The sequence below is a fragment of the Malaclemys terrapin genome, chromosome 1 (genome assembly GCF_027887155.1).
Source record: "Malaclemys terrapin pileata isolate rMalTer1 chromosome 1, rMalTer1.hap1, whole genome shotgun sequence".
In the NCBI taxonomy this organism is placed as follows: Eukaryota; Metazoa; Chordata; order Testudines; family Emydidae; genus Malaclemys; species Malaclemys terrapin.
Window position 1 is genome coordinate 5,860,694 of NC_071505.1, and position 21,462 is coordinate 5,882,155.

At 42.1% G+C, this 21,462-nt stretch overlaps 2 protein-coding genes across 2 annotated transcripts; both read left to right on the top strand.

Moving 5' to 3' along the window:
* The first annotated feature begins 331 nt into the window (after positions 1-331).
* SSMEM1 (serine rich single-pass membrane protein 1) lies at positions 332-6,097 on the top strand. Its single transcript, XM_054016147.1, has 3 exons — positions 332-526; positions 1,688-1,748; positions 5,607-6,097. The coding sequence occupies exons 1-3, from the start codon at positions 332-334 to the stop codon at positions 6,095-6,097; spliced, it is 747 nt and encodes a 248-aa protein (XP_053872122.1).
* Positions 6,098-6,911: 814 nt separating this feature from the next.
* Positions 6,912-20,552, top strand: CPA2 (carboxypeptidase A2). Its single transcript, XM_054015215.1, has 11 exons — positions 6,912-7,001; positions 9,782-9,863; positions 11,534-11,668; positions 12,382-12,480; positions 13,849-13,950; positions 14,863-14,964; positions 16,420-16,530; positions 16,988-17,078; positions 18,227-18,426; positions 19,714-19,798; positions 20,192-20,552. The coding sequence occupies exons 1-11, from the start codon at positions 6,937-6,939 to the stop codon at positions 20,374-20,376; spliced, it is 1,257 nt and encodes a 418-aa protein (XP_053871190.1). The 5' UTR covers positions 6,912-6,936; the 3' UTR covers positions 20,377-20,552.
* Positions 20,553-21,462: the final 910 nt, after the last annotated feature.

Sequence of the window (21,462 nt, forward strand, 5' to 3'; positions counted from 1 at the left end):
CCCATGAACTTGAAATGGAGTTGAAGGCACCCAGCACCTCACAGGAACAGATCTAAAAACCTAAACACATAAAGTTTGGAGCAAATGCAACTTCACAACATAATACAATAGGTCTTCTTTGTGCTTAGATTACACATCCATGTTACTATGGTTTCAAGAATGATGTCATCAGCATGTTCTGACCACTTCTTGTGACAGCTCTTGAGACAAATAAATGTCAACAATAGGTTACCAAGGTACCACATGATGCATTAGAATCCACCCTGACCTCTTTCATCCAATTTCCTAAGAGAGAAACGACATTGTGTTGTGTCTTAATCAACTAAACTCAATGGGATTCCCTTTTCTCTATTTTTGGTGGCTTTATTTACATACTGGCCCTGTAGAGGCCATCGCCTGCCAAGAACCAGATTACAAGGAGTGTGACGGGGATGATGAAGACTTTTGTGGGATTGTGGGGCAAATCCTGCTTTCATACTGTATTGGCATTTTGTCTATAACTTTCATCAACAACGCTTATAATTGGGTAAGAGTACTATTTTTTAATTGATTTTACCGTGGCAGTGCTTTGAAGCCCCAGTCAGGGATCAGGACCCTATTATGCTAGACCCTGTATGCATAAATAACAAAAAAAACTATCCCTGTCCACAGAGTTTACAATGTAAGAAGATATTTTATTATTATTAATTACTATGCTCCATCAATGCGCTTGACATCCTCCAATGCAAAGAGAAAACATGGTCTTTGCTCCAAGGAGCTTATAATCTATTATAAACAGACAGCCCAGTTCAGACACAATAAACTGGGGGACCACTAGGCAGTTGAAGATCCTGATTCTAATTTTGCTTACCCCTGTGTAAAAATCAAAGGTATCTCCTTGGAAGTCAGTGTTGTTACCATGGTGTAAAACGGGCACCCAGCAAATGAGATCAAACTGAAGATTCTCCCAGTGGTGCTGATGACTCTTTGCATATAATGGGCCAAATCCTGAAGTTCCTACTCATTTCTTACTCAGGACTTTTCAAAGAGGCTGTGCGAAGAAGATGCATGTGAATGAAAGCTGCATTGGGGACAGTGGAATGCCCCAATCTTTTTTAAAAACAGTGTGTTATTTATAATAATTAATTGTTAATCATCAGTTACTACTAATAAATTGTGCTATGAGGGGCTGAACTGGATGGCTCAAAGGAGTGGTAATGGATTTTTATCCTTCACCTCCACATCATTGGTTCAAGTCCAACTCAAGTTTGTATTGAAAGATGTTGCCACCCAAAAACTATCTGGTGGCCCATGAGAAATAAATGTGGGGTCTCAGTCCAGTTTCCAGTGGACGAATGTTCTCACCACAAAGCTCATTATCACTTATTATCCCTCACCCTTATTGTCCGTCTCAGCACAAAGGCCAAAGACATTGAACACTCCTCCCATCACTAGAAGGTTTCCTCCAGGTCAGTGTTGAGGCTCAACAGCAGGGCAACATGGAGAAGTTTGCACTGCTGCTGCCATTGCTATATGTGTTCTATATGAATAATCGACTTTATTCTCCAGGACAGTCAGGATGACATCTTTCACTAGCCCACTTAAGAAACAATGTTGTACATTGTTGCAGTATCCACTGAGTAGAAATTATTAAAAATCATTCTAAATAGCAAACTCTACCATTTATTCATGTTTTTCTGAAACACAGATTGACCAGAAATGCCGAGATGAAGGACTACTTTCTGGCAAAGGGACTAGCAAATCAGAAGGTAAATTTGAGTTCTATTAGGCTATCAAAAGGGTTTTAAAAAGAGAAATAGTAGACTGAGGATTAAAAAGTAAATGTGATCTCTAAAGAGAAGCATTTTTAGTTATAAGGGGGTCATAATTCTTCTGTATGAAGCATCAGTGAGGCCCCACATAGAATAATGGGAAAAATTCTCTCTTGTATATCTGTGTAAATCCAGAATATCTCCACTGAGCTGTATGAACTTCACATGAACTCCAGCATGAACAGAGCTGAATTTGATCCAGGGTGTACAGATTTGGGTATCTCACCGTTAAAAAGATAGTGATAAAATAGAAAGAATACAAATAAATGCAAAAATGATGATCAACAGATTGAAAGGTCTGATGTAAAAGGAATCATGGTTAAAGGACTTCAGTAATTGTAACTCAGGGATAGTGTGAATGTGGCCATCTAACTCCTGGGAAAAAGAGAGGCAGACACTGCTTGTGCAGGATTCATTGTTTTATTACAGACAGGCTGTTGTTCAGCTTACAGGATACACTGCCCTCCATGCTACACAATGATTCCCTGATGCAGGAATTGCCAAGTTTACATGTAGCCAGCTACCATAGGCTGCACCACCTGAGTACACACAGGCAGGCTGCCTGCAAGTAAGAAATGAGGAATGAGACAAATCTAATCCAATTTGGTTTACAAGATGCATCTAAGCCTTTACTTTTACCTATCCATGATCCTCTTCAAGATCCTCCCCGGATCTCTGCTTTGCCACTGCCAGTGTTATGCAATGATTAGGTATCCTGCCTTCTCCTCAGTTCATGCACAGCATCGTCACTACTACAAAATAAAAGTGGTTGCTCTCCTGCCAACCATGGGAGACTGGTTAATGTCTGGCAGCACAGATTAGCAGGCTCTGAATCCATGTGGTATAGAACATGGGCAATGAAGGGAGCTGTAATATTGCTCTAAGGAGACACAGGTTCTCTTGCCAGTGCCGGCTCCAGGGTTTTGACCGCCCCAAGCAGCCAAAACCAAAAAAAAAAAAGCCGCGGCCGCGATCGCAATCTGCGGCGGCAATTCGGCGGGAGGTCCTTCACTCCGAGCCGGAGTGAGGGACCGTCCGCCGAATTGCCACCGAATACCTGGACCTGCCGCCCCTCTCCCGACCGGCCGCCCCAAGCACCTGCTTGAGAAGCTGGTGCCTGGAGCCGGCCCTGTCTCTTGCCCCGTTTTTAAAGGAATAAAGTGAGAAGAGAAGGTAGGATCATTCTATTAAATATTTAAAGGATATGACCTAAGGGTCAAATTACCCCCTACCCAGGTTATTCTCCTTTTGGAAACAGGAAATTCACTAGTGGTGAGTTCCAGGCTCTAGTGGAAGAGTGTGCTGCTTACCTATCCTTTGGAGGGAGAGAAGGAGAGTTTGCTCCTCCTGGAACAGACTGGATTCAGCCCCCAAAACCCATGATCCATTGGAGGCCAAGGCTGCCCATGTTTTGGCCATGTGTTTGCACAATGCTTCCTTGCCATGTGTCCTTGACTGCTGCTGTCCTACAAGCTTCTGTTTGGGTGTGTGGAGGTGATGGTATAGCATGGTGGGGCAGCTAGTGTACATGAATACAGACAGGATCTCTGCCTTAGGCTCCCCTTTGTCTGAGAAAGTGAAGGGGAACCTCATAAAGGGGAGACCTATTTTCTAAGTTGATTAAGGACGTATTACAAGAAGCAGTGGCCTTAAACGAAAGCAGGGCAGGTTAGGATTAGACATAAGGGAGGTTCCTCAAGGGACGCATGGCCTACCATGTTTGGTGTTTTTTAGCTATATGGATGTGGTCTTTATCCACTGATGTAAGCTTTACCCACTGCTGCCTGTGAGGATATATTTTTATATCAGGTTTGCCTACTCTCTATCAGCCTTCCTAGCCCTTCAAAGGAAGGAGAACCAGAAGGCACTACCACCATGGAGTAAGGGTCACTATGGGGCAAAATTAGAAAGGCAAAGGCACAAAATGAGCTCAAACTAGCTACGGGAATAAAGGGAAACAAGAAGACTTTTTATCAATACGTTAGAAGCAAGAGGAAGACCAAAGACAGGGTAGGCCCACTGCTCAGTGAAGAGGGAGAAACAGTAACAGGAAACTTGGAAATGGCAGAGATGCTTAATGACTTCTTTGTTTCGGTCTTCACCGAGAAGTCTGAAGGAATGTCTAACATACTGAATGCTAATGGGAAGGGGGTAGGTTTAGCAGATAAAATAAAAAAAGAATAAGTTAAAAATCACTTAGAAAAGTTAGATGCCTGCAAGTCACGAGAACCTGATGAAATGCATCCTAGAATACTCAAGGAGCTAATAGAGGAGGTATCTGAGCCTCTAGCTATTATCTTTGGAAAATCGTGGGAGACGGGAGAGATTCCAGAAGACTGGAAAAGGGCAAATATAGTGCCCATCTATAAAAAGGGAAATAAAAACAACCTAGGAAACTACAGACCAGTTAGTTTAACTTCTGTGCCAGGGAAGATAATGGAGCAAGTAATTAAGGAAATCATCTGCAAACACTTGGAAGGTGGTAAGATGATAGGGAATAGCCAGCATGGATTTGTAAAGAACAAATCGTGTCAAACCAATCTGATAGCTTTCTTTGATAGGATAACGAGTCTTGTGGATAAGGGAGAAGCTGTGGATGTGGTATACCTAGACTTTAGTAAGGCATTTGATATGTTCTCGCATGATATTCTTATCGATAAACTAGGCAAATACAATTTAGATGGGGCTACTATAAGGTGGGTGCATAACTGGCTGGATAACCGTACTCAGAGACTTGTTATAAATGGTTCCCAATCCTGCTGGAAAGGCATAACAAGTGGGGATCCGCAGGGGTCTGTTTTGGGACCGGCTCTGTTCAATATCTTCATTAACGACTTAGATATTGGCATAGAAAGTACGCTTATTAAGTTTGCGGATGATACCAAACTGGGAGGGATTGCAACTGCTTTGAAGTACAGGGTCATAATTCAAAATGATCTGGACAAATTGGAGAAATGGTCTGAGTTAAACAGGATGAAGTTTAACAAAGACAAATGCAAAGTGCTCCACTTAGGAAGAAAAAATCAGTTTCACACATACAGAATGGGAAGAGACTGTCTAGGAAGAAGTATGGCAGAAAGGGATCTAGGGGTTATAGTGGACCACAAGCTAAATATGAGTCAACAGTGTGATGCTGTTGCAAAAAAAGCAAACATGATTCTGGGATGTATTAACAGGTGTGTTGTGAGCAAGACACGAGAAGTCATTCTTCCGCTCTACTCTGCTCTGGTTAGGCCTCAGCTGGAGTATTGTGTCCAGTTCTGGGCACCGCATTTCAAGAAAGCTGTGGAGAAATTGGAGAGGGTCCAGAGAAGAGCAACAAGAATGATTAAAGGTCTTGAGAACATGACCTATGAAGGAAGGCAGAAAGAATTGGGTTTGTTTAGTTTGGCAAAGAGAAGACTGAGAGGGGACAGGATAGCAATTTTCAGGTATCTAAAAGGGTGTCATAAGGAGGAGGGAGAAAACTTGTTCACCTTAGCCACTAAGGATAGAGCAAGAAGCAATGGGCTTAAACTGCAGCAAGGGAGGTTTAGGTTGGACATTAGGAAAAAGTTCCTAACTGTCAGGGTGGTTATACACTGGAATAAATTGCCTAGGGAGGTTGTGGAATCTCCATCTCTGGAGATATTTAAGAGTAGGTTAGATAAATGTCTATCAGGGATGGTCTAGACAGTATTGGGTCCTGCCATGAGGGCAGGGGACTGGACTCGATGACCTCTCAAGGTCCCTTCCAGTCCTTGAGTCTAGGAATCTATGGATTACAGTGTGGCTAAGCTATTTTTCTTCTGTTAGTTCCCAGGGACTCTGTCTGCATGCGTCACAGCCGCTTCAACGTCGGGGATTTCACCAGCAAGTTCTTCAATGGGAAAAACAAAAAGCACACCTGCCAGTCCGCTGATCCTGCCCTCGATTCAGAGATGGCCGCAGCCTGGGCCTACTTAGAAAGCAAGCAAGCAAGGTTCGTCTCAAAGGTCAGCCAGCAGACTGTCTGTGATAGCGACTCCTCAGACATAAATAGCCAGAACTTGGATTCAGGGGCATCCTCGGGGAAGGAAAATGAAACAGAATATATCCCCACCACAGCTAGCCTCAGGCAGAGAAAACTAGAACTACTGAAGCTAAGGAATACGGGGAGCCACTGGATCAGCGAACAACCCTGCCTTCACTGCAAAGCCAAGAGGACAAGAAAATGGCTGTCCCAGCATTTCTTTAATCCCATGCCACCTCCTCATGGAAAGAGCAGTTCATTAGAAGAGGATTCCTCCAGGGGTATCACCATGTGACTTGCCTTCATTTGAGCTATATTTGGGTTTTCGTTTGCTTGAAGCCACTGCACTAGGTAGACAGAACCTGTGTGAAAACACAGCATGGGAGGGTTCAAGGAAATGACTCATTTCAATAAAACTTGGCTACAGACAATAAATATACCCAGCACAATGTGCTGGCTAATGTATGTATAAGAGTGTGGTTATTTAAAAATATAAATATCATTGCCTTGGCATGGCTTAGTAAAGACATCTCTTTCCACAGCAGATGTAACACAGGAGTTCCTCCATCTTAAGTACAGTGGGACAAATTCATTGAGGAACTAAGCTGAACTTCTGCTGAGTACCAGGGTGCAACAGGGCAAAATGGCAACAACCGTAGTTACAGGAACAGAGCCACTGCAATACAGAAGTGAGCCATACTTGTGAAAGGGGGTAGGGCCAGGCTGGGCAGAGCATATAGCAGTGGAGCTCCTATGCATTTCCAACAGACATTAAGGCTGCCTCCAGCGCCCCTGGGGGAAACACCATCTCCTTCTTGAGGGCTGAATCTCCTCTAGGGCACATAGAGCTTTGTGGGCAAAGCTTTGAACTTGACACCTTCCTGTGCCAGGTTTGCTGAATTTGGCCCAGCCAGCTGCCAATTATCACAACATCAGAGTGCAAAGTACCCTTAGAGGAGAAATTACATCCTTATCTGCCCAACTACCTTGAGAGTTTTGACATGTGTGGGAATTCAATCATATGGGATTCAGATACCACTTTAGTTGCAGAGGGGGGCCATGTCAGGCCCCATATATAAATATGGCCTTGCTTGCTAGATCATCAGTCTTCTGTTTCTGGATAACCCTTCAAACATGAGGCTGATTTTGTTTTTCAGCGCCCTTGCTGGGGCTGCCTGGTGCCTAGAAACATTTGTTGGGTGAGTTACATTTTAATAGAAGATCTCTGATTCAAAGGCCATGTTATTCTAAACCCTTTTTATCTTTGAGTACCTTAGTTTAAAAGGTTTGGGGGACATACTTTGCTTTTCATTAGCTAATTAGTTTTCACAAAGTACCACCTTGGCTTTTTCTGTGCATCTCAGATCTTTTATTGAGAGGGATCATGAAGCTGTTTTGACATCTAGTGATCCAGAGGAAGAACTAAAATCCGTATAATGCACTTAATTATACAGTACATCTAGAGCTGTAGAGGGCACAGCAGTTTGGTTCTCAGGGGTCTGAGGAAACAATTTCTTTAGATTGATGAGTTCACAAGAGAGTTGGGATCATGCTACAGAGTTTGGGGTGTGGATTGATCCAAATTTCCCCAATGTTTAGGTTTACCTGGGATTTTGCTTCATCTTATTATAGAGCTAGGGATCAGCCTCAAAAGTACGGATGTGGAAGTGGATCAGAATCTCACCACAAAGTTTGAGAATGTTTGGACCCATGAGTTCGGTTTGGCTCATTATAGAAATAGGATCCCATAAGGAAAACTAGAATCAGGTTCCAGATCCAAACTTGCCCAGAGCACAGGGGTGCTGAGATTCAGGGTTCTGATTGAAGCCCATCTCTTGTTTACAGTCCCTTGAGGTTTGCTTTGAATTTTGAGGAAGCCCAAAAATGAAAAGTTAAACTTAGTTGAAACTTCCCAGTTTCACGCGGTTTTGATTCAGAACCATCATCTGGCCCCATGTTCACTAAAAAGTGGACCAAGAGTAGCTCCAAACGTTCATGAACCTCGCAAAATAGTCTGAGTTTAACCCCAATCCTGGCCAAGGGTTGTTCCTTCCAATCCCAAAGTTTTGCACAGCTGAGCTTCAACTATGTTCCTCAAGCATGAAGATTGATAGCCTCTGTTAATTTTTATGCTAGGTAGTGTTCCTGAAGATTCTTTTCTCTCTCTCTCTCTTTTTTTTTTTGGAGTATAAATGTCTGATCTCTTTCAGAACCTTACTAAACAGTTTGTATTATAATATCTTACAGCATGAAGTTACACAGCTTTATTCACACATTGCATGAAAATATGTGCTTTAAGCTTGTTGCCTTTTAATCTCATTAAGTGTATAAGAACTTGACTAAAATACAATACAAAATCTGATGGATGTCTGCTAGAATGTGGGAAATAGACATCAGATCCCAGTGAACAAACATCCATACATCACAAAAGCCTGTTTAATTAACACATAATTTGCAATTTTCTTGACAGCCTAAGTAGAGTGGCCAAGGATTGCTAGAAGCCTGGATACTTCTCTCTCACATTAAGGGTGGTTCAACCAGATTTAAAGTGAGGTATATTAGCAAGGGAAACTTGCACTGCTGCTGTTTTCCCTGCTGTATCTGTTCTGTATAAGTTTCTACTGTCTGACTGGAACCCAATGGACAATAGAAAAAAAGTAAATACTAGCCAAGATTAGAGCACCACTCAGCTGGCAGGTTTGCACTATCAGAGATGCAGACCTCCCAGCTGTAACAGCAGAGCTACACGGGGACATGTACTGGGCTCTATGATTATTATTATGATTTAATATTTATATTACAGTAGCTTGTAGTGGCTCCAATCAGAGCCCCATTGTTCTAGGTGTTATAAAACACATTCAAAGATACAGTCCCTGCCCCAGAAAAGCTTACAGTTTAAGAAGACAGATCACATACAAAGAGGAAAAGGGGGAGAAAGAAAGATCAAATAAAATAAATGCAAAATGACTCTCTTTTGGTCCATCCTGGAACCTTGTCAGCACTGAGTTTTCATGAGATTATTGGCCTTTGGGACGCCTGTCTTTTGACGTTGGAGACAAGAATGGAGAACTGCGTTATATATAACATCAAACTGTAGAGCTCATTTAATAGATTCATAGCTTCCAAGGCCAGAAGGAACCACTCTGATAACACTGCTCTACAGCCAAAATGCTTCTGAAATAAATGTAGTCAAACTTTACTAATTCTGGGTCTCTGAGAACGAAAATGATGCTTAAAATTGTTGATTGGCTCTAGTTTTCAAGATATGCTATTGGGTCAGTATATACGACCCTTGACATGGGAATGGCAGAGGATAAGTGAGTTATAAGGGGAAGGGATCTCAATTTAAACCAGAAATGAATAAAATATATCTTTGACTGGATCTATGAATAAATCTATGACTGGGTTTGGACAGTACTTGCTTTTTAGGCAAAACAATGAATGATGCAATCTGAAGCTGGTATTGCATCATACATGATATGAATTGCATCATGTTATTCCTAGAAGTCATGGATGATGCAATCATAACGAAGCTTACATCACTCTGCTGAACAAATTGCCCTATATCAGCTCTAGAAATCATACAGTGTCGTGCTCTCTTATTTGTCAGTGTTTGATTTTGCAAAGGGACACATTTCTGTTTAGCCAAAGTGAGCAGAGATGCCTCGTACTTGTGTGAACAGTGCAGATAACTTCTGCTATGTTTGTGGTGAAGTGACTTTTGCATCACGAAAGCGCAGTATAACCACTATGGTTAAAAAAGCCTATCACCTTTATTTTGGCTGCAAAATTGGAGATCAGGACAAGAGATGGGCCCCACACATATGCTGCAACACTTGTGCAACAAATCTTGGCCAGTGGTTGAACAGGAACCATTATCAGCCACATTTGTAATCTCATCAAAAAATAACAGCAAATTAATCTGACAAAATCTATTTTCCACAAACCCATTTGGTAAGATTTATTTAATTTTTTGTAGCGACCAGGTTCTTCGGGTGAAGGCAAACAGTGAAGAAGAGATTAACAAACTACAGCTGTTAGAAACACTGGAGCACCTTCAGGTGTGTCATTACACTTTCTACAGGCATTTGTTAATCTTTCCAATTGTGAGTTCTTCAGGGCAGGGATTGTGCCTAACTTTGTTTGTTTGGAAATTGTTTTCACAATGTGGGAACTGCCATAAATAAATAAAATAATAATAATAATAGTATAGAATAATAAAAATGTCAGGCTGCAGGGGACCTCGGGTGGTCTAGTCCAGACCTCTGCACTGAGGCAGGACCAACATCCCTGACAAGTGTTTGTCTAACTTATTCTTTAAAAGTTCCAATGATCGGGATTCCACAACCGTCCTTAGTCCAGTGTTAACTACTCTTATAGTTAGAAAGTTTTTCCTAATATCTAACCTAAATCTCCCTTCCTGCAGATTAATCTGATTACTTCCTGTCCTACCTTTAGTGGACATGGAGAACAATTAATCACTGTCCTCTTTACAACAGGTCTTAACATATTTAAAGACTGTTATCAGGTCCCCCCCTTAGTCTTCTTTTCTCAAGTCTAAATAAAAACCCATTTTTTTTTTTTTTACCTTTCCTCATAAGTGAGGTTTTATCGTTTTTTGTCACTCCCCTCTGGACTCTCTCCAATTTGTCCACATCTTTTTAAAGCGTGGGGCCCAAAACTGAATACAGTACTCTAGCTGAAACCTCACCAGTGCCAAGCAGAGTGGAACAATTGCCTCCCATTGTTACATATGATACTTCTGTTAATTTACCCCAGCATGATATTTAGTCTTTTTCACAATGGTGTCACACTGTTGGTTCATGCTCAATACAAGAGGCATGATCTAGTAGTCTTAGCCCCATCCTGGAAACAGGAACTCCTGAGTTCTAATCCTGTGTCTGATTGTGCCTAACCTAAAGCAAGTCACTTTAAACTAGGGTGACCAGATGTCCCGATTTTATAGGGACAGTCCCGATATTTGAGGCTTTTTCTTATATAGGCTCCTATTACCCCCCATCCCCATCCCGATTTTTCACACTTGCTGTCTGGTCACCCTACTTTAAACCTCTGTGTTTCAGTTTCCTCCTTTTAAAACAGGGATGATAATATTTATATACTGGTCTTCTATTGGCATTATGATAATTAATGAATGTATGTATTGTGTTATGAGGAAGATAAGCATGATGTGAAACACTAGGCATTATAGATTTTATCACCATTGATGAGAACTTCTCTTAAAATTAATCTATTTTATTTATTTGTATTATATACATGCAAGATAAAATAGGCAACACTATAAAAGAAGCAAAAGCAACATACATAGTATCATATCATCATCTATATATGGAGCATTTCTTGAAACTATAGCTGGTGAGGGGAAAATACAAGACCGTCATAATAGATATGGTACTAAATCTCCTGTCACTTATGCTGCTGAAGGGCTGTTGAAATCAATGAAAATGCCACTTTTTGTCTTTCCAAGGTCCTCTGTTACCCTATTTGTGAAGTGAGGACAGTAATACTTATATGTTGCAAGGGTGTTGTGAAGCCCAGTGATGATTAGTGATTTGAGAGTCTCAGATAATAGAATATGCTAAAGTGTGAAGTGGTGCAAAACCAAAGCCCAACTTGGGGGAGTTAGAGATTTTCAGGGCTTCTTGAGAGATGTTCCCCAAAGTCCATTTTTCTGAAATGATTCCCTGATCTGTATTGTTTGTCTTCTCTTCAGCTTGATTTCTGGCTACGCCCCTCAAACCCAGCACTTCCTGTGGATATTCGAGTCCCCTTTCCCAGTCTCCAAGCAGTCAAAGTCTTCCTGGAGTCCCACCACATCGAGTACTCTATCCTGCTTGAAGACCTGCAGGTAGACAAAAGTACTTCACTGATGCGTGATTTATCTCCCTAATCTCTGCATTTATCCTCATTGATGTTATTTATCATAGAAGCAATACACAGCACTAAAGATTCCTACCTCTCATAAGCCTACCTGTACCAAAGCAGGTTTCCCTAAATCTTGTGAAAGCCAACTACTGCTCTCACAACAGGTACCAGATCAGTGATGCAGGATCTGTTTTAAGTTCTTCCTTCCACATGGATAGGCTTCCTTTTATTATTCTTTGTAGACCCTGTATTTAGCTATTAAGAATCTGACTACATTTTTCAAGAACGACGTTGGCTCCCCTCAAGTTACTAGAACCCTACATCCCAGTGTGAGAAAAACATCTCTGTTGGGCGTTGAACTGCGGGACTCTTGACAAGCAGTATTTCCAACAGACCAACTAAATCACTGTTAACTCTTTGCAGTAGCAACCTTGTTCCTTTTTCAGGAATTCTGACACTATCCCCATTCAGCTTAATGAAACTTAATGTTGACCATTTAAATGCGAACAGTGTGACCTATTCCACTGCTGATGAGTTTAGTGGAAACATCCAGCTGTTATGCAGTTGTGTCTGGAGTCTGACACCGGGGACACAGCTCGTGTGGAGTGCTGCCACTTCATTTCCCAATTCTGACACTTGATTAAAATCCTACCGAAGAAGTTGGCCTTCCTCACAGATTTGAATTGCTTGATTTAGGTCATAATAGAGGAAGAAAAGCAAGAGATGGTCAACAATCAACGAAGGGAACGTGGCACCAGTAATTTCAACTATGGAGCTTATCACCCCTTAGAATCTGTAAGTATTTCAAGTTCAGCTCTTTGGGAGAGAGATTATTTAATTCTGTCCTGCTTTTGCATGTTACCTCCACTCAAACATTCTTTGTAAGTATGTTGAATTCCTTCTTGGCTTCCTTTCTGCATTCTCCACAGCAGTTTTAATATCTCATACCATTACAAGTAGGTCAGTTGTGTTTTATAATGGGTTTATTTAGGACTCATCGCATTGAAGGATTACTCTCAGTTGCTAAAAGGTAGGAATATTACAAGCAGATGCTCAAACCTCTCCACACAGCTCTGCCAATACTTTGCATTTCGTTACCCCTGTTATTCCAGTCCAGGGCCCACACATAGCTCTATCAATGCACTTTAATCCAGGCCTGCAGCATCTCCATTCCAGCGCTGGGCTTCCACATTGTTGGGCTGGATCTAGTTGTATGCATGGTCTGTTTTGCTGCTACAGGAACCAGGGTACCAGACTAGATGGAGCAATGTCTTGCAGGTCCTATTTTGCTACATTATGTGGCCTCCTCTGTGTTGATGTACAGCTATTGAATGTCACACTTATTTTAGACAATAAAAATGCTAGGTGTACGGTCTCATCAAATTAAAATGTGTCTGATTTGGATCTCACGCTGTTTTGTTTTTTTTTACCAGCGTAACTCTATTGACTTCTGTGGAGTAACTGCAGATTTACCTTGGGATGAATGAGAACAGAGATAGGCCCACTAAGTGCACCAGAAAAGTGATTTTATACAACTTTCTTCCATGTGACGTTGGTTGTGACTGGCAGTGTCTGAGTTCAGTGTCAGAGATGACAGACTATCTTCCACATTGCTCTAATGATCAGTCTGGAGATAGCCCAATACCAAGGAGTGAGGGCTCAGGTCCCTGCTTTGGGAGAATGGCATCAAACAATACCCTACAGTGAACCCCCTTTTCTGGCCTACACACAGAGCAATGCTGGGGGGCTTTAGAGGAAGCCAATTCTAGCCCTTCTCAGCTAAGAAAGGTCTGCTGTGATGCAGAGCTTTTGAAGGCAAAAATTGGGAAGTAAGGGGGTGAAGAACGAGGGGATCCCCTTCTCAGAAATATGTGGTCCAAATTGCTTTTGTGTAGGATCTTTTTTATAAACTGCACCCCAAAATGCTTTGCAGAATTAGATAATTTCACATCAGAGATAGATAATAGCTGAAGGAGAGAAAAATGAAGCTGTACAGGCAAGAGAGAAGAGAGGCGTTTTGTGACGGTGGAAAGTAAATGGGAAGTAAAGTGGAGACATCCAGGCAGGCAGCAAGCACTACAGAGGAGAAAGCTCTCGCATCAACACAAGGATTAGCATTAAAATATTTGATAGCATATAAACTGTCATTATTTTAAATTTTAGGTTTATGCAGCATTGGATGATCTTGCAGCTGAGTATCCCAGCCTTGTGAGCAAACAGAAGATTGGAGAGTCTTATGAAAAGCGGCCCATGTACGTTCTCAAGGTATTGTTCCTGTGCATGTAACAACAACTTAACATTTCTCTAGCACCTGTCTGTACAAAACGTCCCAGAACATCTAGAGAGAGAAATCACTCCACCCACCACTACACTGCCACCACTGCCGGTCGTTAATGGGACAGCTGTTCAGCAGAACTGAGCAACCCTTTTCAAAAATAACTTTGCCAAGGTGATACTGCAGAAGGCGGCTTTATGGAATTAATCACAGTTGAATTTGGCCAGGACCTTCGGTCAACACCCTGACTCTTGCAAAAAAGCATTATGGGATCTTTAATCACTGCAAATAATGAGAACTTTGTGTTTATGCCTCAGGGACTTCAGTACCTTTGAAAAACTGGAGCCTTGGTTTGCAAAAATAGAAAAAAACCTGACTCATTCCAGATATTGGCTTTGTTCAATTTATGTTGGTCCAAATGGGAAAGCCACTGTCATGGGTGAGACTGAGTCGCTTACTTAGCTCTTAGGTGGCACCGTGCCAAAGATGCTCATTTAGAATAATGGTACATATCCTTAATTTTTGGATGATCCTGGCTGACTTAACAACAGATATGAATAATGGGCACATTTGGGGCTGGTGAAGATATTATGTGTATACACAGCGGCTTCCTCATCAGAAACAGAGGAGGACAGGGAGCAGATGCTGTAGCAAAAACTGCAAATGACGAAGTTAAGTCAATGAACTGGTAAATCTGGCAAGTTTACCAGCAGCATTAAGGCAAATATCCCATCACGGAGTCTGATTCTCCACTCCATTACACCAGTTTTATGCCACACAACTCCATTCAGACCCATTGCTTTTCCATCATTTCCAATATTTCAGATGGAAAAAAGAGTGGGACAGGAAGTGAGAGGACTCGCGCTAGTGAGTGTTTTTAAAGTTTATGTTTCATTTTGCAGTTCAGCACTGGAGGAACCAACCGTCCTGCCATTTGGCTCGATGCCGGTATCCACTCCCGAGAATGGATCACCCAGGCAACTGCACTGTGGACAGCTAAAAAGGTTAGTGGATTGACTTTCTTTTCTCCTGGGATGGCTACTGACTATTATTGATTGATAAAATATTTAAAAGAATACATTTCCTATATACAGCACCTTTCATGAAAAGATACCAGAATGGTCTACGGTATATACTTTACCAACCAAGGTTTATAGGGATTGCTTCACCCACCCATGAAATACACCCACTTCTGGGGTGGAACGTGGCAGCTGTTTAACACTGCACCGAAATTTAAAACAGGTAGTGAAACATGCTGTATTCAATTGAAACTGTAAGGGGAATTTTAGGTCAGAAAAATGCAATTTGGTCAGGACATCAAATTTAATAGCCCTACTCTTGTGAAAAGACACATGGGCTCTTTAAGAGCAAATGTCAGTAATTCAGTTTTATGTCTCATCTGCACTTCCAGCAACTCACTGACTCCTGTCACTACATTGAGACATTAATTCATTATTGCCTCTGAGAGAAAAAAACAACACAGAAAAAACTGTGAGAAAACAGCTTATTCATAAATCTGCAGTATATTTTACACAGATCAAGGGCTTGATTCTCCATTCTGACTTCTCAGTGTGTTACAGCCATTTTGCACTCATTTTGCACAGGAATAAATGATTACGTGGCATGCAAGGCAGAAGAGAATCAGGCCCTAGATGTTCTTTTGTAGATAAATTTTTATTTCCTTTCTACTTTGAGCTTACAGTAACCCAGCCAGAATTAGGTACAGTATTAGCATTGCAAGTATTCTATAATGATCTAACATAACCCAGAATCAATTATATTGATTTTTACATAGTTAATAATGCTTTACTTGTCTGTAGCACTTTTTATCTAAAGATCTCAGATGGCTTTACAGCAATTTATTTTAGTCTCATAGCTCTTCTTTGCGGTAGGTCAGTCTTACTAGCCTCATAACTAATGGGAAACTGAGGCACAGAGAGGTTAAATGACTTGCCCAAGGTCTCACAGTGAATCACTGACAGAGCTGAGAATAGTATCCAGGAGTCATGACTCCCAATGCTGTGCTTTCACCACTACCTTACATCTGTACAATTACATATTGTTTAGAGACAGTCACACCAATATGATAGATGACGTACCAACAAGACAGTAACTTTTAAAGTGTCTCTTATTCGTCATCAAGTTTCAGGGCTCACATTCCACTGAAATGAATAAGGGTGGTTCACACCCCTCAGAGCTATTGTTTCAGTCTGCGGTCTCAGAGATAAAGAGTCACACTGGGAAGGTTATCTTTGCCAACAGAAGGGCCAAAAAAATAAATTATTTTAAAATGAGAGCATAAATTCTGCTGAAAATGACTAAGTCACCAGAGAAATGCAGCTGTATTGTACATCCCAACCCTGATTACCCCAACCCCATTACATAACTATTACAGTATGAGCATTTGGGGAAGAAGCGACTCTGATAAGCATGTTGGAATGTATTTTATCTCTGCTTAGATTGCGTCTGAGTATGGGAACAATCCATCTGTCACCTCCCTGTTAAACAGAATGGACATTTTCCTGCTGGTTGTCACAAACCCTGATGGATATGCATTCACTCATACCAATGTGAGTAACCATGGTGTGATTACATCCCCATTTCCAAACTGAACCAGGCACTTCTGGAAGCTGGGCAGTGATCTGCCATGCCATCAAAAAATGGAAAATTTTGTTTTAGAAAAACACATTCAGCAGATACATCTTTAGCCTTGTAAAGGTAGATCACAATAGGGTAGGGTCACCACAGAGACCTACTGAGCCATCTAATCCATCATTGTTCCCTCCTGGATATTCACCAGTGCTTCCACTGCTTCCCTTGGTCCACCCCACCAGCCAGTCTAGCAGAAGTCACGTTAGGCTTCTCTCTTGCACTGATAGATTCATAGATTCCAAGGTCAGAAGGGACAATTGTGATAATCTAGTCTGAGCTTCACTTACAGCTGAATGGTTGCTATTTCTGACTGGAAGCTTTAATCAAATCACCAAGCTTTGCGCCTTTTGAATCCATTATGTTTCTTTATTTCAGAATCGTATGTGGCGGAAGACACGTTCTAAGAATTCTGGGAGCCTGTGCATTGGAGTTGATCCAAATAGGAACTGGGATGCAGGCTTTGGAGGTAGAAGAAGAGTTTTCATCTACAGTTGTCACTACCAAAGCTGTTTCCCTTCCATGTACCTAGTCACAGGGGAACAATCTAGGACTTTTTAAAAGTGACATGCAAAATATAGGCATCTGTAGCATTATAGGGCTGAATGCCCAGAGTATGTCAGGCTAAACAGGGCATCTAACACATTTACTAGTTCAAAGGAGTTTTTGCTTAGGTTTCAATATGGTCTAGCTCTGCTTGGATCAATGTCTCCTTCATCAATGTGACATCCCTCCCAGCATGCACTCTTCTGAGGGATGTCACATCAATCACTGACTCCCTCTACTATTGGCCTCTAGACAGTCAGGTAAATGCATTACACCTCTACCCCGATAGAATGCTGTCCTCGGGAATCTTACCGCGTAATAGGTGAAGCCGCGTTATATCGAACTTGCTTTGATCCACCGGAGTGCACAGCCTTTCTCCCCGCCCCCTTGCCCCGGAGCACTGCTTTACCGCGTTATATCCGAATTCATGTTATATCGGGTTGTGTTATATTGGGGGAGAGGTGTATTTACCTGGAGGCCTGGAAGGATTTTATTTGTTTTTGTTTTTTTATAAAATAAGATGGATAAGATCAACTATTTTCAATTTCCCCCCTGTTACTATTGACTTATATTTCTGCATCAGCTTGGAAGAAAAAAGTCTATCAGCTCACATGTTGTATGGATCAGATTCTGATCTCTATGATACTAGTGTAAAACCAAGGTAACTCTACTGAAGCCAGTGGAAGTACTCCAGGTTTACAATGGTGTTACTGAGATCAGAATCTGGCCCAATGGATGTAGAAGCCAACATCATGAGAGATTCAGAAATAAAATGGTAAAAGCTGATAGTAATCGTATTTCATAAGAGTAATTTCTTGATGGATTGCCAGGGAGCAAAAGAAGGCATGAGTTATCTATCCATCGTACCAATGTGTCTTTTTCTAATGTTCACCCTCTCAAAATACTTTTCTATCATCTATCAGTCTGTCAGGCCTTGTCCCTGAGAAAAGATCTGTTGCTAGAGTTTTCACTGTACAGTATTAGGCAACTTCATCTTTGTGTCAATCTGCATTGAATTCCCTTGAGTTATCGTTTTACAGATTTACCTTTGACCCTCACTTGCACCAACAGGCCCTGGAGCCAGTACCAACCCCTGCTCTGACTCTTACCATGGACCCAGCGCCAACTCGGAAGTGGAAGTAAAAAATGTTGTAAACTTTATCAAGAGCCATGGGAACATCAAGGCCTTCCTCACCCTTCACAGCTACTCTCAGCTTCTGTTGTTCCCCTTTGGGTATAAGTGCACCAACCCTGCTGACTACAAAGAGCTGGTGAGATGCAGCAGCTTCTTAACCCTAAGCCTTTCTCTGTCCTGTCTGAGTTGTCTAGGATGACCAGACAGTAAATGTGAAAAATCGGGACGGGGAGTGGGGGGTAATAGGAGCCTATATAAGAAAAAGACCCAAAAATCAGGACTGTCCCTATAAAATCGGGACATCTGGTCACCCTAGAGTTGCCTTTCATATTTTGAGTGTTAGCCAAGTATTAAAATGACATTTTTAAGACAATAATCACGGGCTAACTTCTCCCTTACATGGACCAGAGCAACTCCATTAAAATCAATGTGGCTCCTCAAGTGTGAGTGAAATGAGAATCTGGCCCCATACACTATCTTTAAAATCTGATCCTTCCCTCCTTCCTTGTTTTGCTTATGGTTGTGACTTTGAACATGTCTCTAACATACACATTCTTCAGGTGGTCTTTCTTGCTTGCACCGCTCGTCCATCTCAACATCCGTATTTCTGTGGAACCGATCATTTGCTCATGTTTCTTCTTTGTTGCCCAACACTCAGTGCCATAAGTTAAAACTGGACAGACCACTGTTTTATAGATTTTGCCTCTTAATCTTACTGGTATCTTTCTGTCACGTACTACACCACTTATCTTTCTCCATTTGATCCTAGCTCTAATTTCAGCCTCCATTTCCCCATTTTCCTGGATTCTGGAACCCAGATACTTCAAACTTTGCATGTTTGGTATTGTCTGACCATCTACTTTCAAGGATAATTCTTCAGTGTTCACCTGATTGAAATCACATACCACCCTATTCCCAACACAGGACACTCACACACATTGGGTCTAGTCCCAACTTCCTGGTTCTCTTTAAATATGAGAACATCCTCAGTTCCATTAGATAGGATAAAATAATATCAATATGAATATTTTTAAGAACTACACACCGCGTATGCATCAAACCATGCGCCAACCACTAACTCATGGGAATTTGGAAGAAACTTTCCCAATGGGGAGATTATACTATAATTATCCACGGGGCTTTCTTGCACTTTCCTCTAAAGCACATAGTACGGACCACTACCAGCCATGATACCTCCCAAAATATTGTAAACATGGTGGATGCTGTAGCTAGTGTCCCACTATACAGCAATTCAGACTTTAATAGATTCAGTACCACTAATTTTTGGTGGGTGAGGGTCAGCTCTAAACCAATTTGGATATTTTCTTAAATGAGGCTTGGGGTAGAAACTCTCCCCTGTTTTAGTTTGAACGTTTAATCTTCCTAATCTGACTTCTTCCTGACTCTTCCATGATCCCTCTAGGACACCGTGGGGAAAGCAGCTGCCAGTGCTCTGGCTTCACTGTATGGCACGACATATAAAGTTGGGACCATTTGCTCAACTATCTGTAAGTATTGAGCAGTTCTGCATTTGATGGGCTGTAGTGGGGAGAAGGGTCCACTCCTCCCGCCTTAAGGTGGGGACTTCATCCCACTAGAAGGTCCATCCTTGTAATGATGGGTCAATGGGATCCCTCACTAATTGCCAACTGATCCCCCACAGGCTGACCTAATGTCTGACCCACACCAATGTTACCTTTATAGGGCCCACTCCCAGAAATTCAGTGCAGTCTGAGTAGTGCACACCCAGCCCTAGTAAGCCCCTTTGCTTCCTCATAGAGGACCCAATCCTGAAAGGTACCAAGCATGCTCATCTCCAGTGGACTCCATCTACTAGCTAGCACTGGTGCACCTGGACACAAACCAGCTCACCTAGTGTGGTTTCTCTCTCTCTCTTTCAGACCAAGCCAGTGGAGGCAGTATTGACTGGTCCTATGATTATGGCATCAAATACTCCTTCGCCTTTGAGTTGCGAGACACAGGTCGCTACGGCTTCCTTCTGCCAGCCACTCAAATCATCCCTACTGCAGAAGAGACCTGGCTAGGTCTGCTGAAGATCATGGAGCATGTGCGAGACAATCAGTAATAGAAGTGGGGAGGCAAATCAACAGTATAAAAAGGATGAAGCCAACCGTCATTTAGAAAACAAACCCCAAATCTGATTCCTTTGTACTTATGTAGTAGCATATTCAGCTGATGAAAAGCCCTGTGTATGTTCAAACTACTGTGAGATGCATCTGTCTGTAAAGATTCCTTGCTGCACATCTCTTGTCCCCGCCTTTGCTTTTCCATCTATGGAATTCTTACACAGTGTTAAAATGTTAGGACCAGGCCAATATTCTGTAACAGACCCTTTTGTGGTTCTTCAGAAAGAAACACAGGTAGCAGCCAGTGATTAAAGCAAGAGTAGACTCGTAGACGTCAAGGTCAGAAGGCACCCTCAGGATCATCTCGTCTGACCTCCTGCACATCACAGGCCACAGAACCTCACTCACCCACTCCTGTAACAGACCCCTCACCTCTGGCTGAGTTCCTGACGTCCTCAAATCATGGTTTAAAGGCTTCAAGTTACAGAGAATCCTCCATTTACACTAGTTTGACCCAGGCCTCATGCTGCAGAGGAAGGTGACACGTCCCCCATGGTTCCATCAGAATAGGGTGAAAAATTTGACTGCCATTATTATTGGTAATTGTGCCCAGTCAGGCAAAAATACAGGCCATTTATCAGCTAGGTGAAGAGGCCGGTGGGGAGACCTGCACTGGGGTGGAGACAGAAATGTGGTGGGACAGTGACAATGTGGCGGGAGGAGGCTGCTTGTGGGTTCAGAGAAGATGGGAATTATTTGCCTTGGAGAGGAGGAAACTTACGTCCTATGGGCTGTGCGTGTGGCACAGCATCCTGGTCCGGGTTCCAGCAAATCTGTCTCTGTGTAAAACAACTTCAATCTAAGCCTCTATCAGTTACTCCCAGGATCTGAATTTTTAGCTCATGTCTCCCAATTGCTAAATCCCCAGCACCAGTATTAAACTGCCTTCCTATCCATGTTGACAATCCGGTTTGTACTTTTCACCTGACCTTTCTTAGGTTTCCTCAAAGTTTCTTCTTTTGCAATGAAAATAAAACTAACTTCCTTCACCTGCGTTCAGAACTGCGATTCTGCAGACCTGGCAC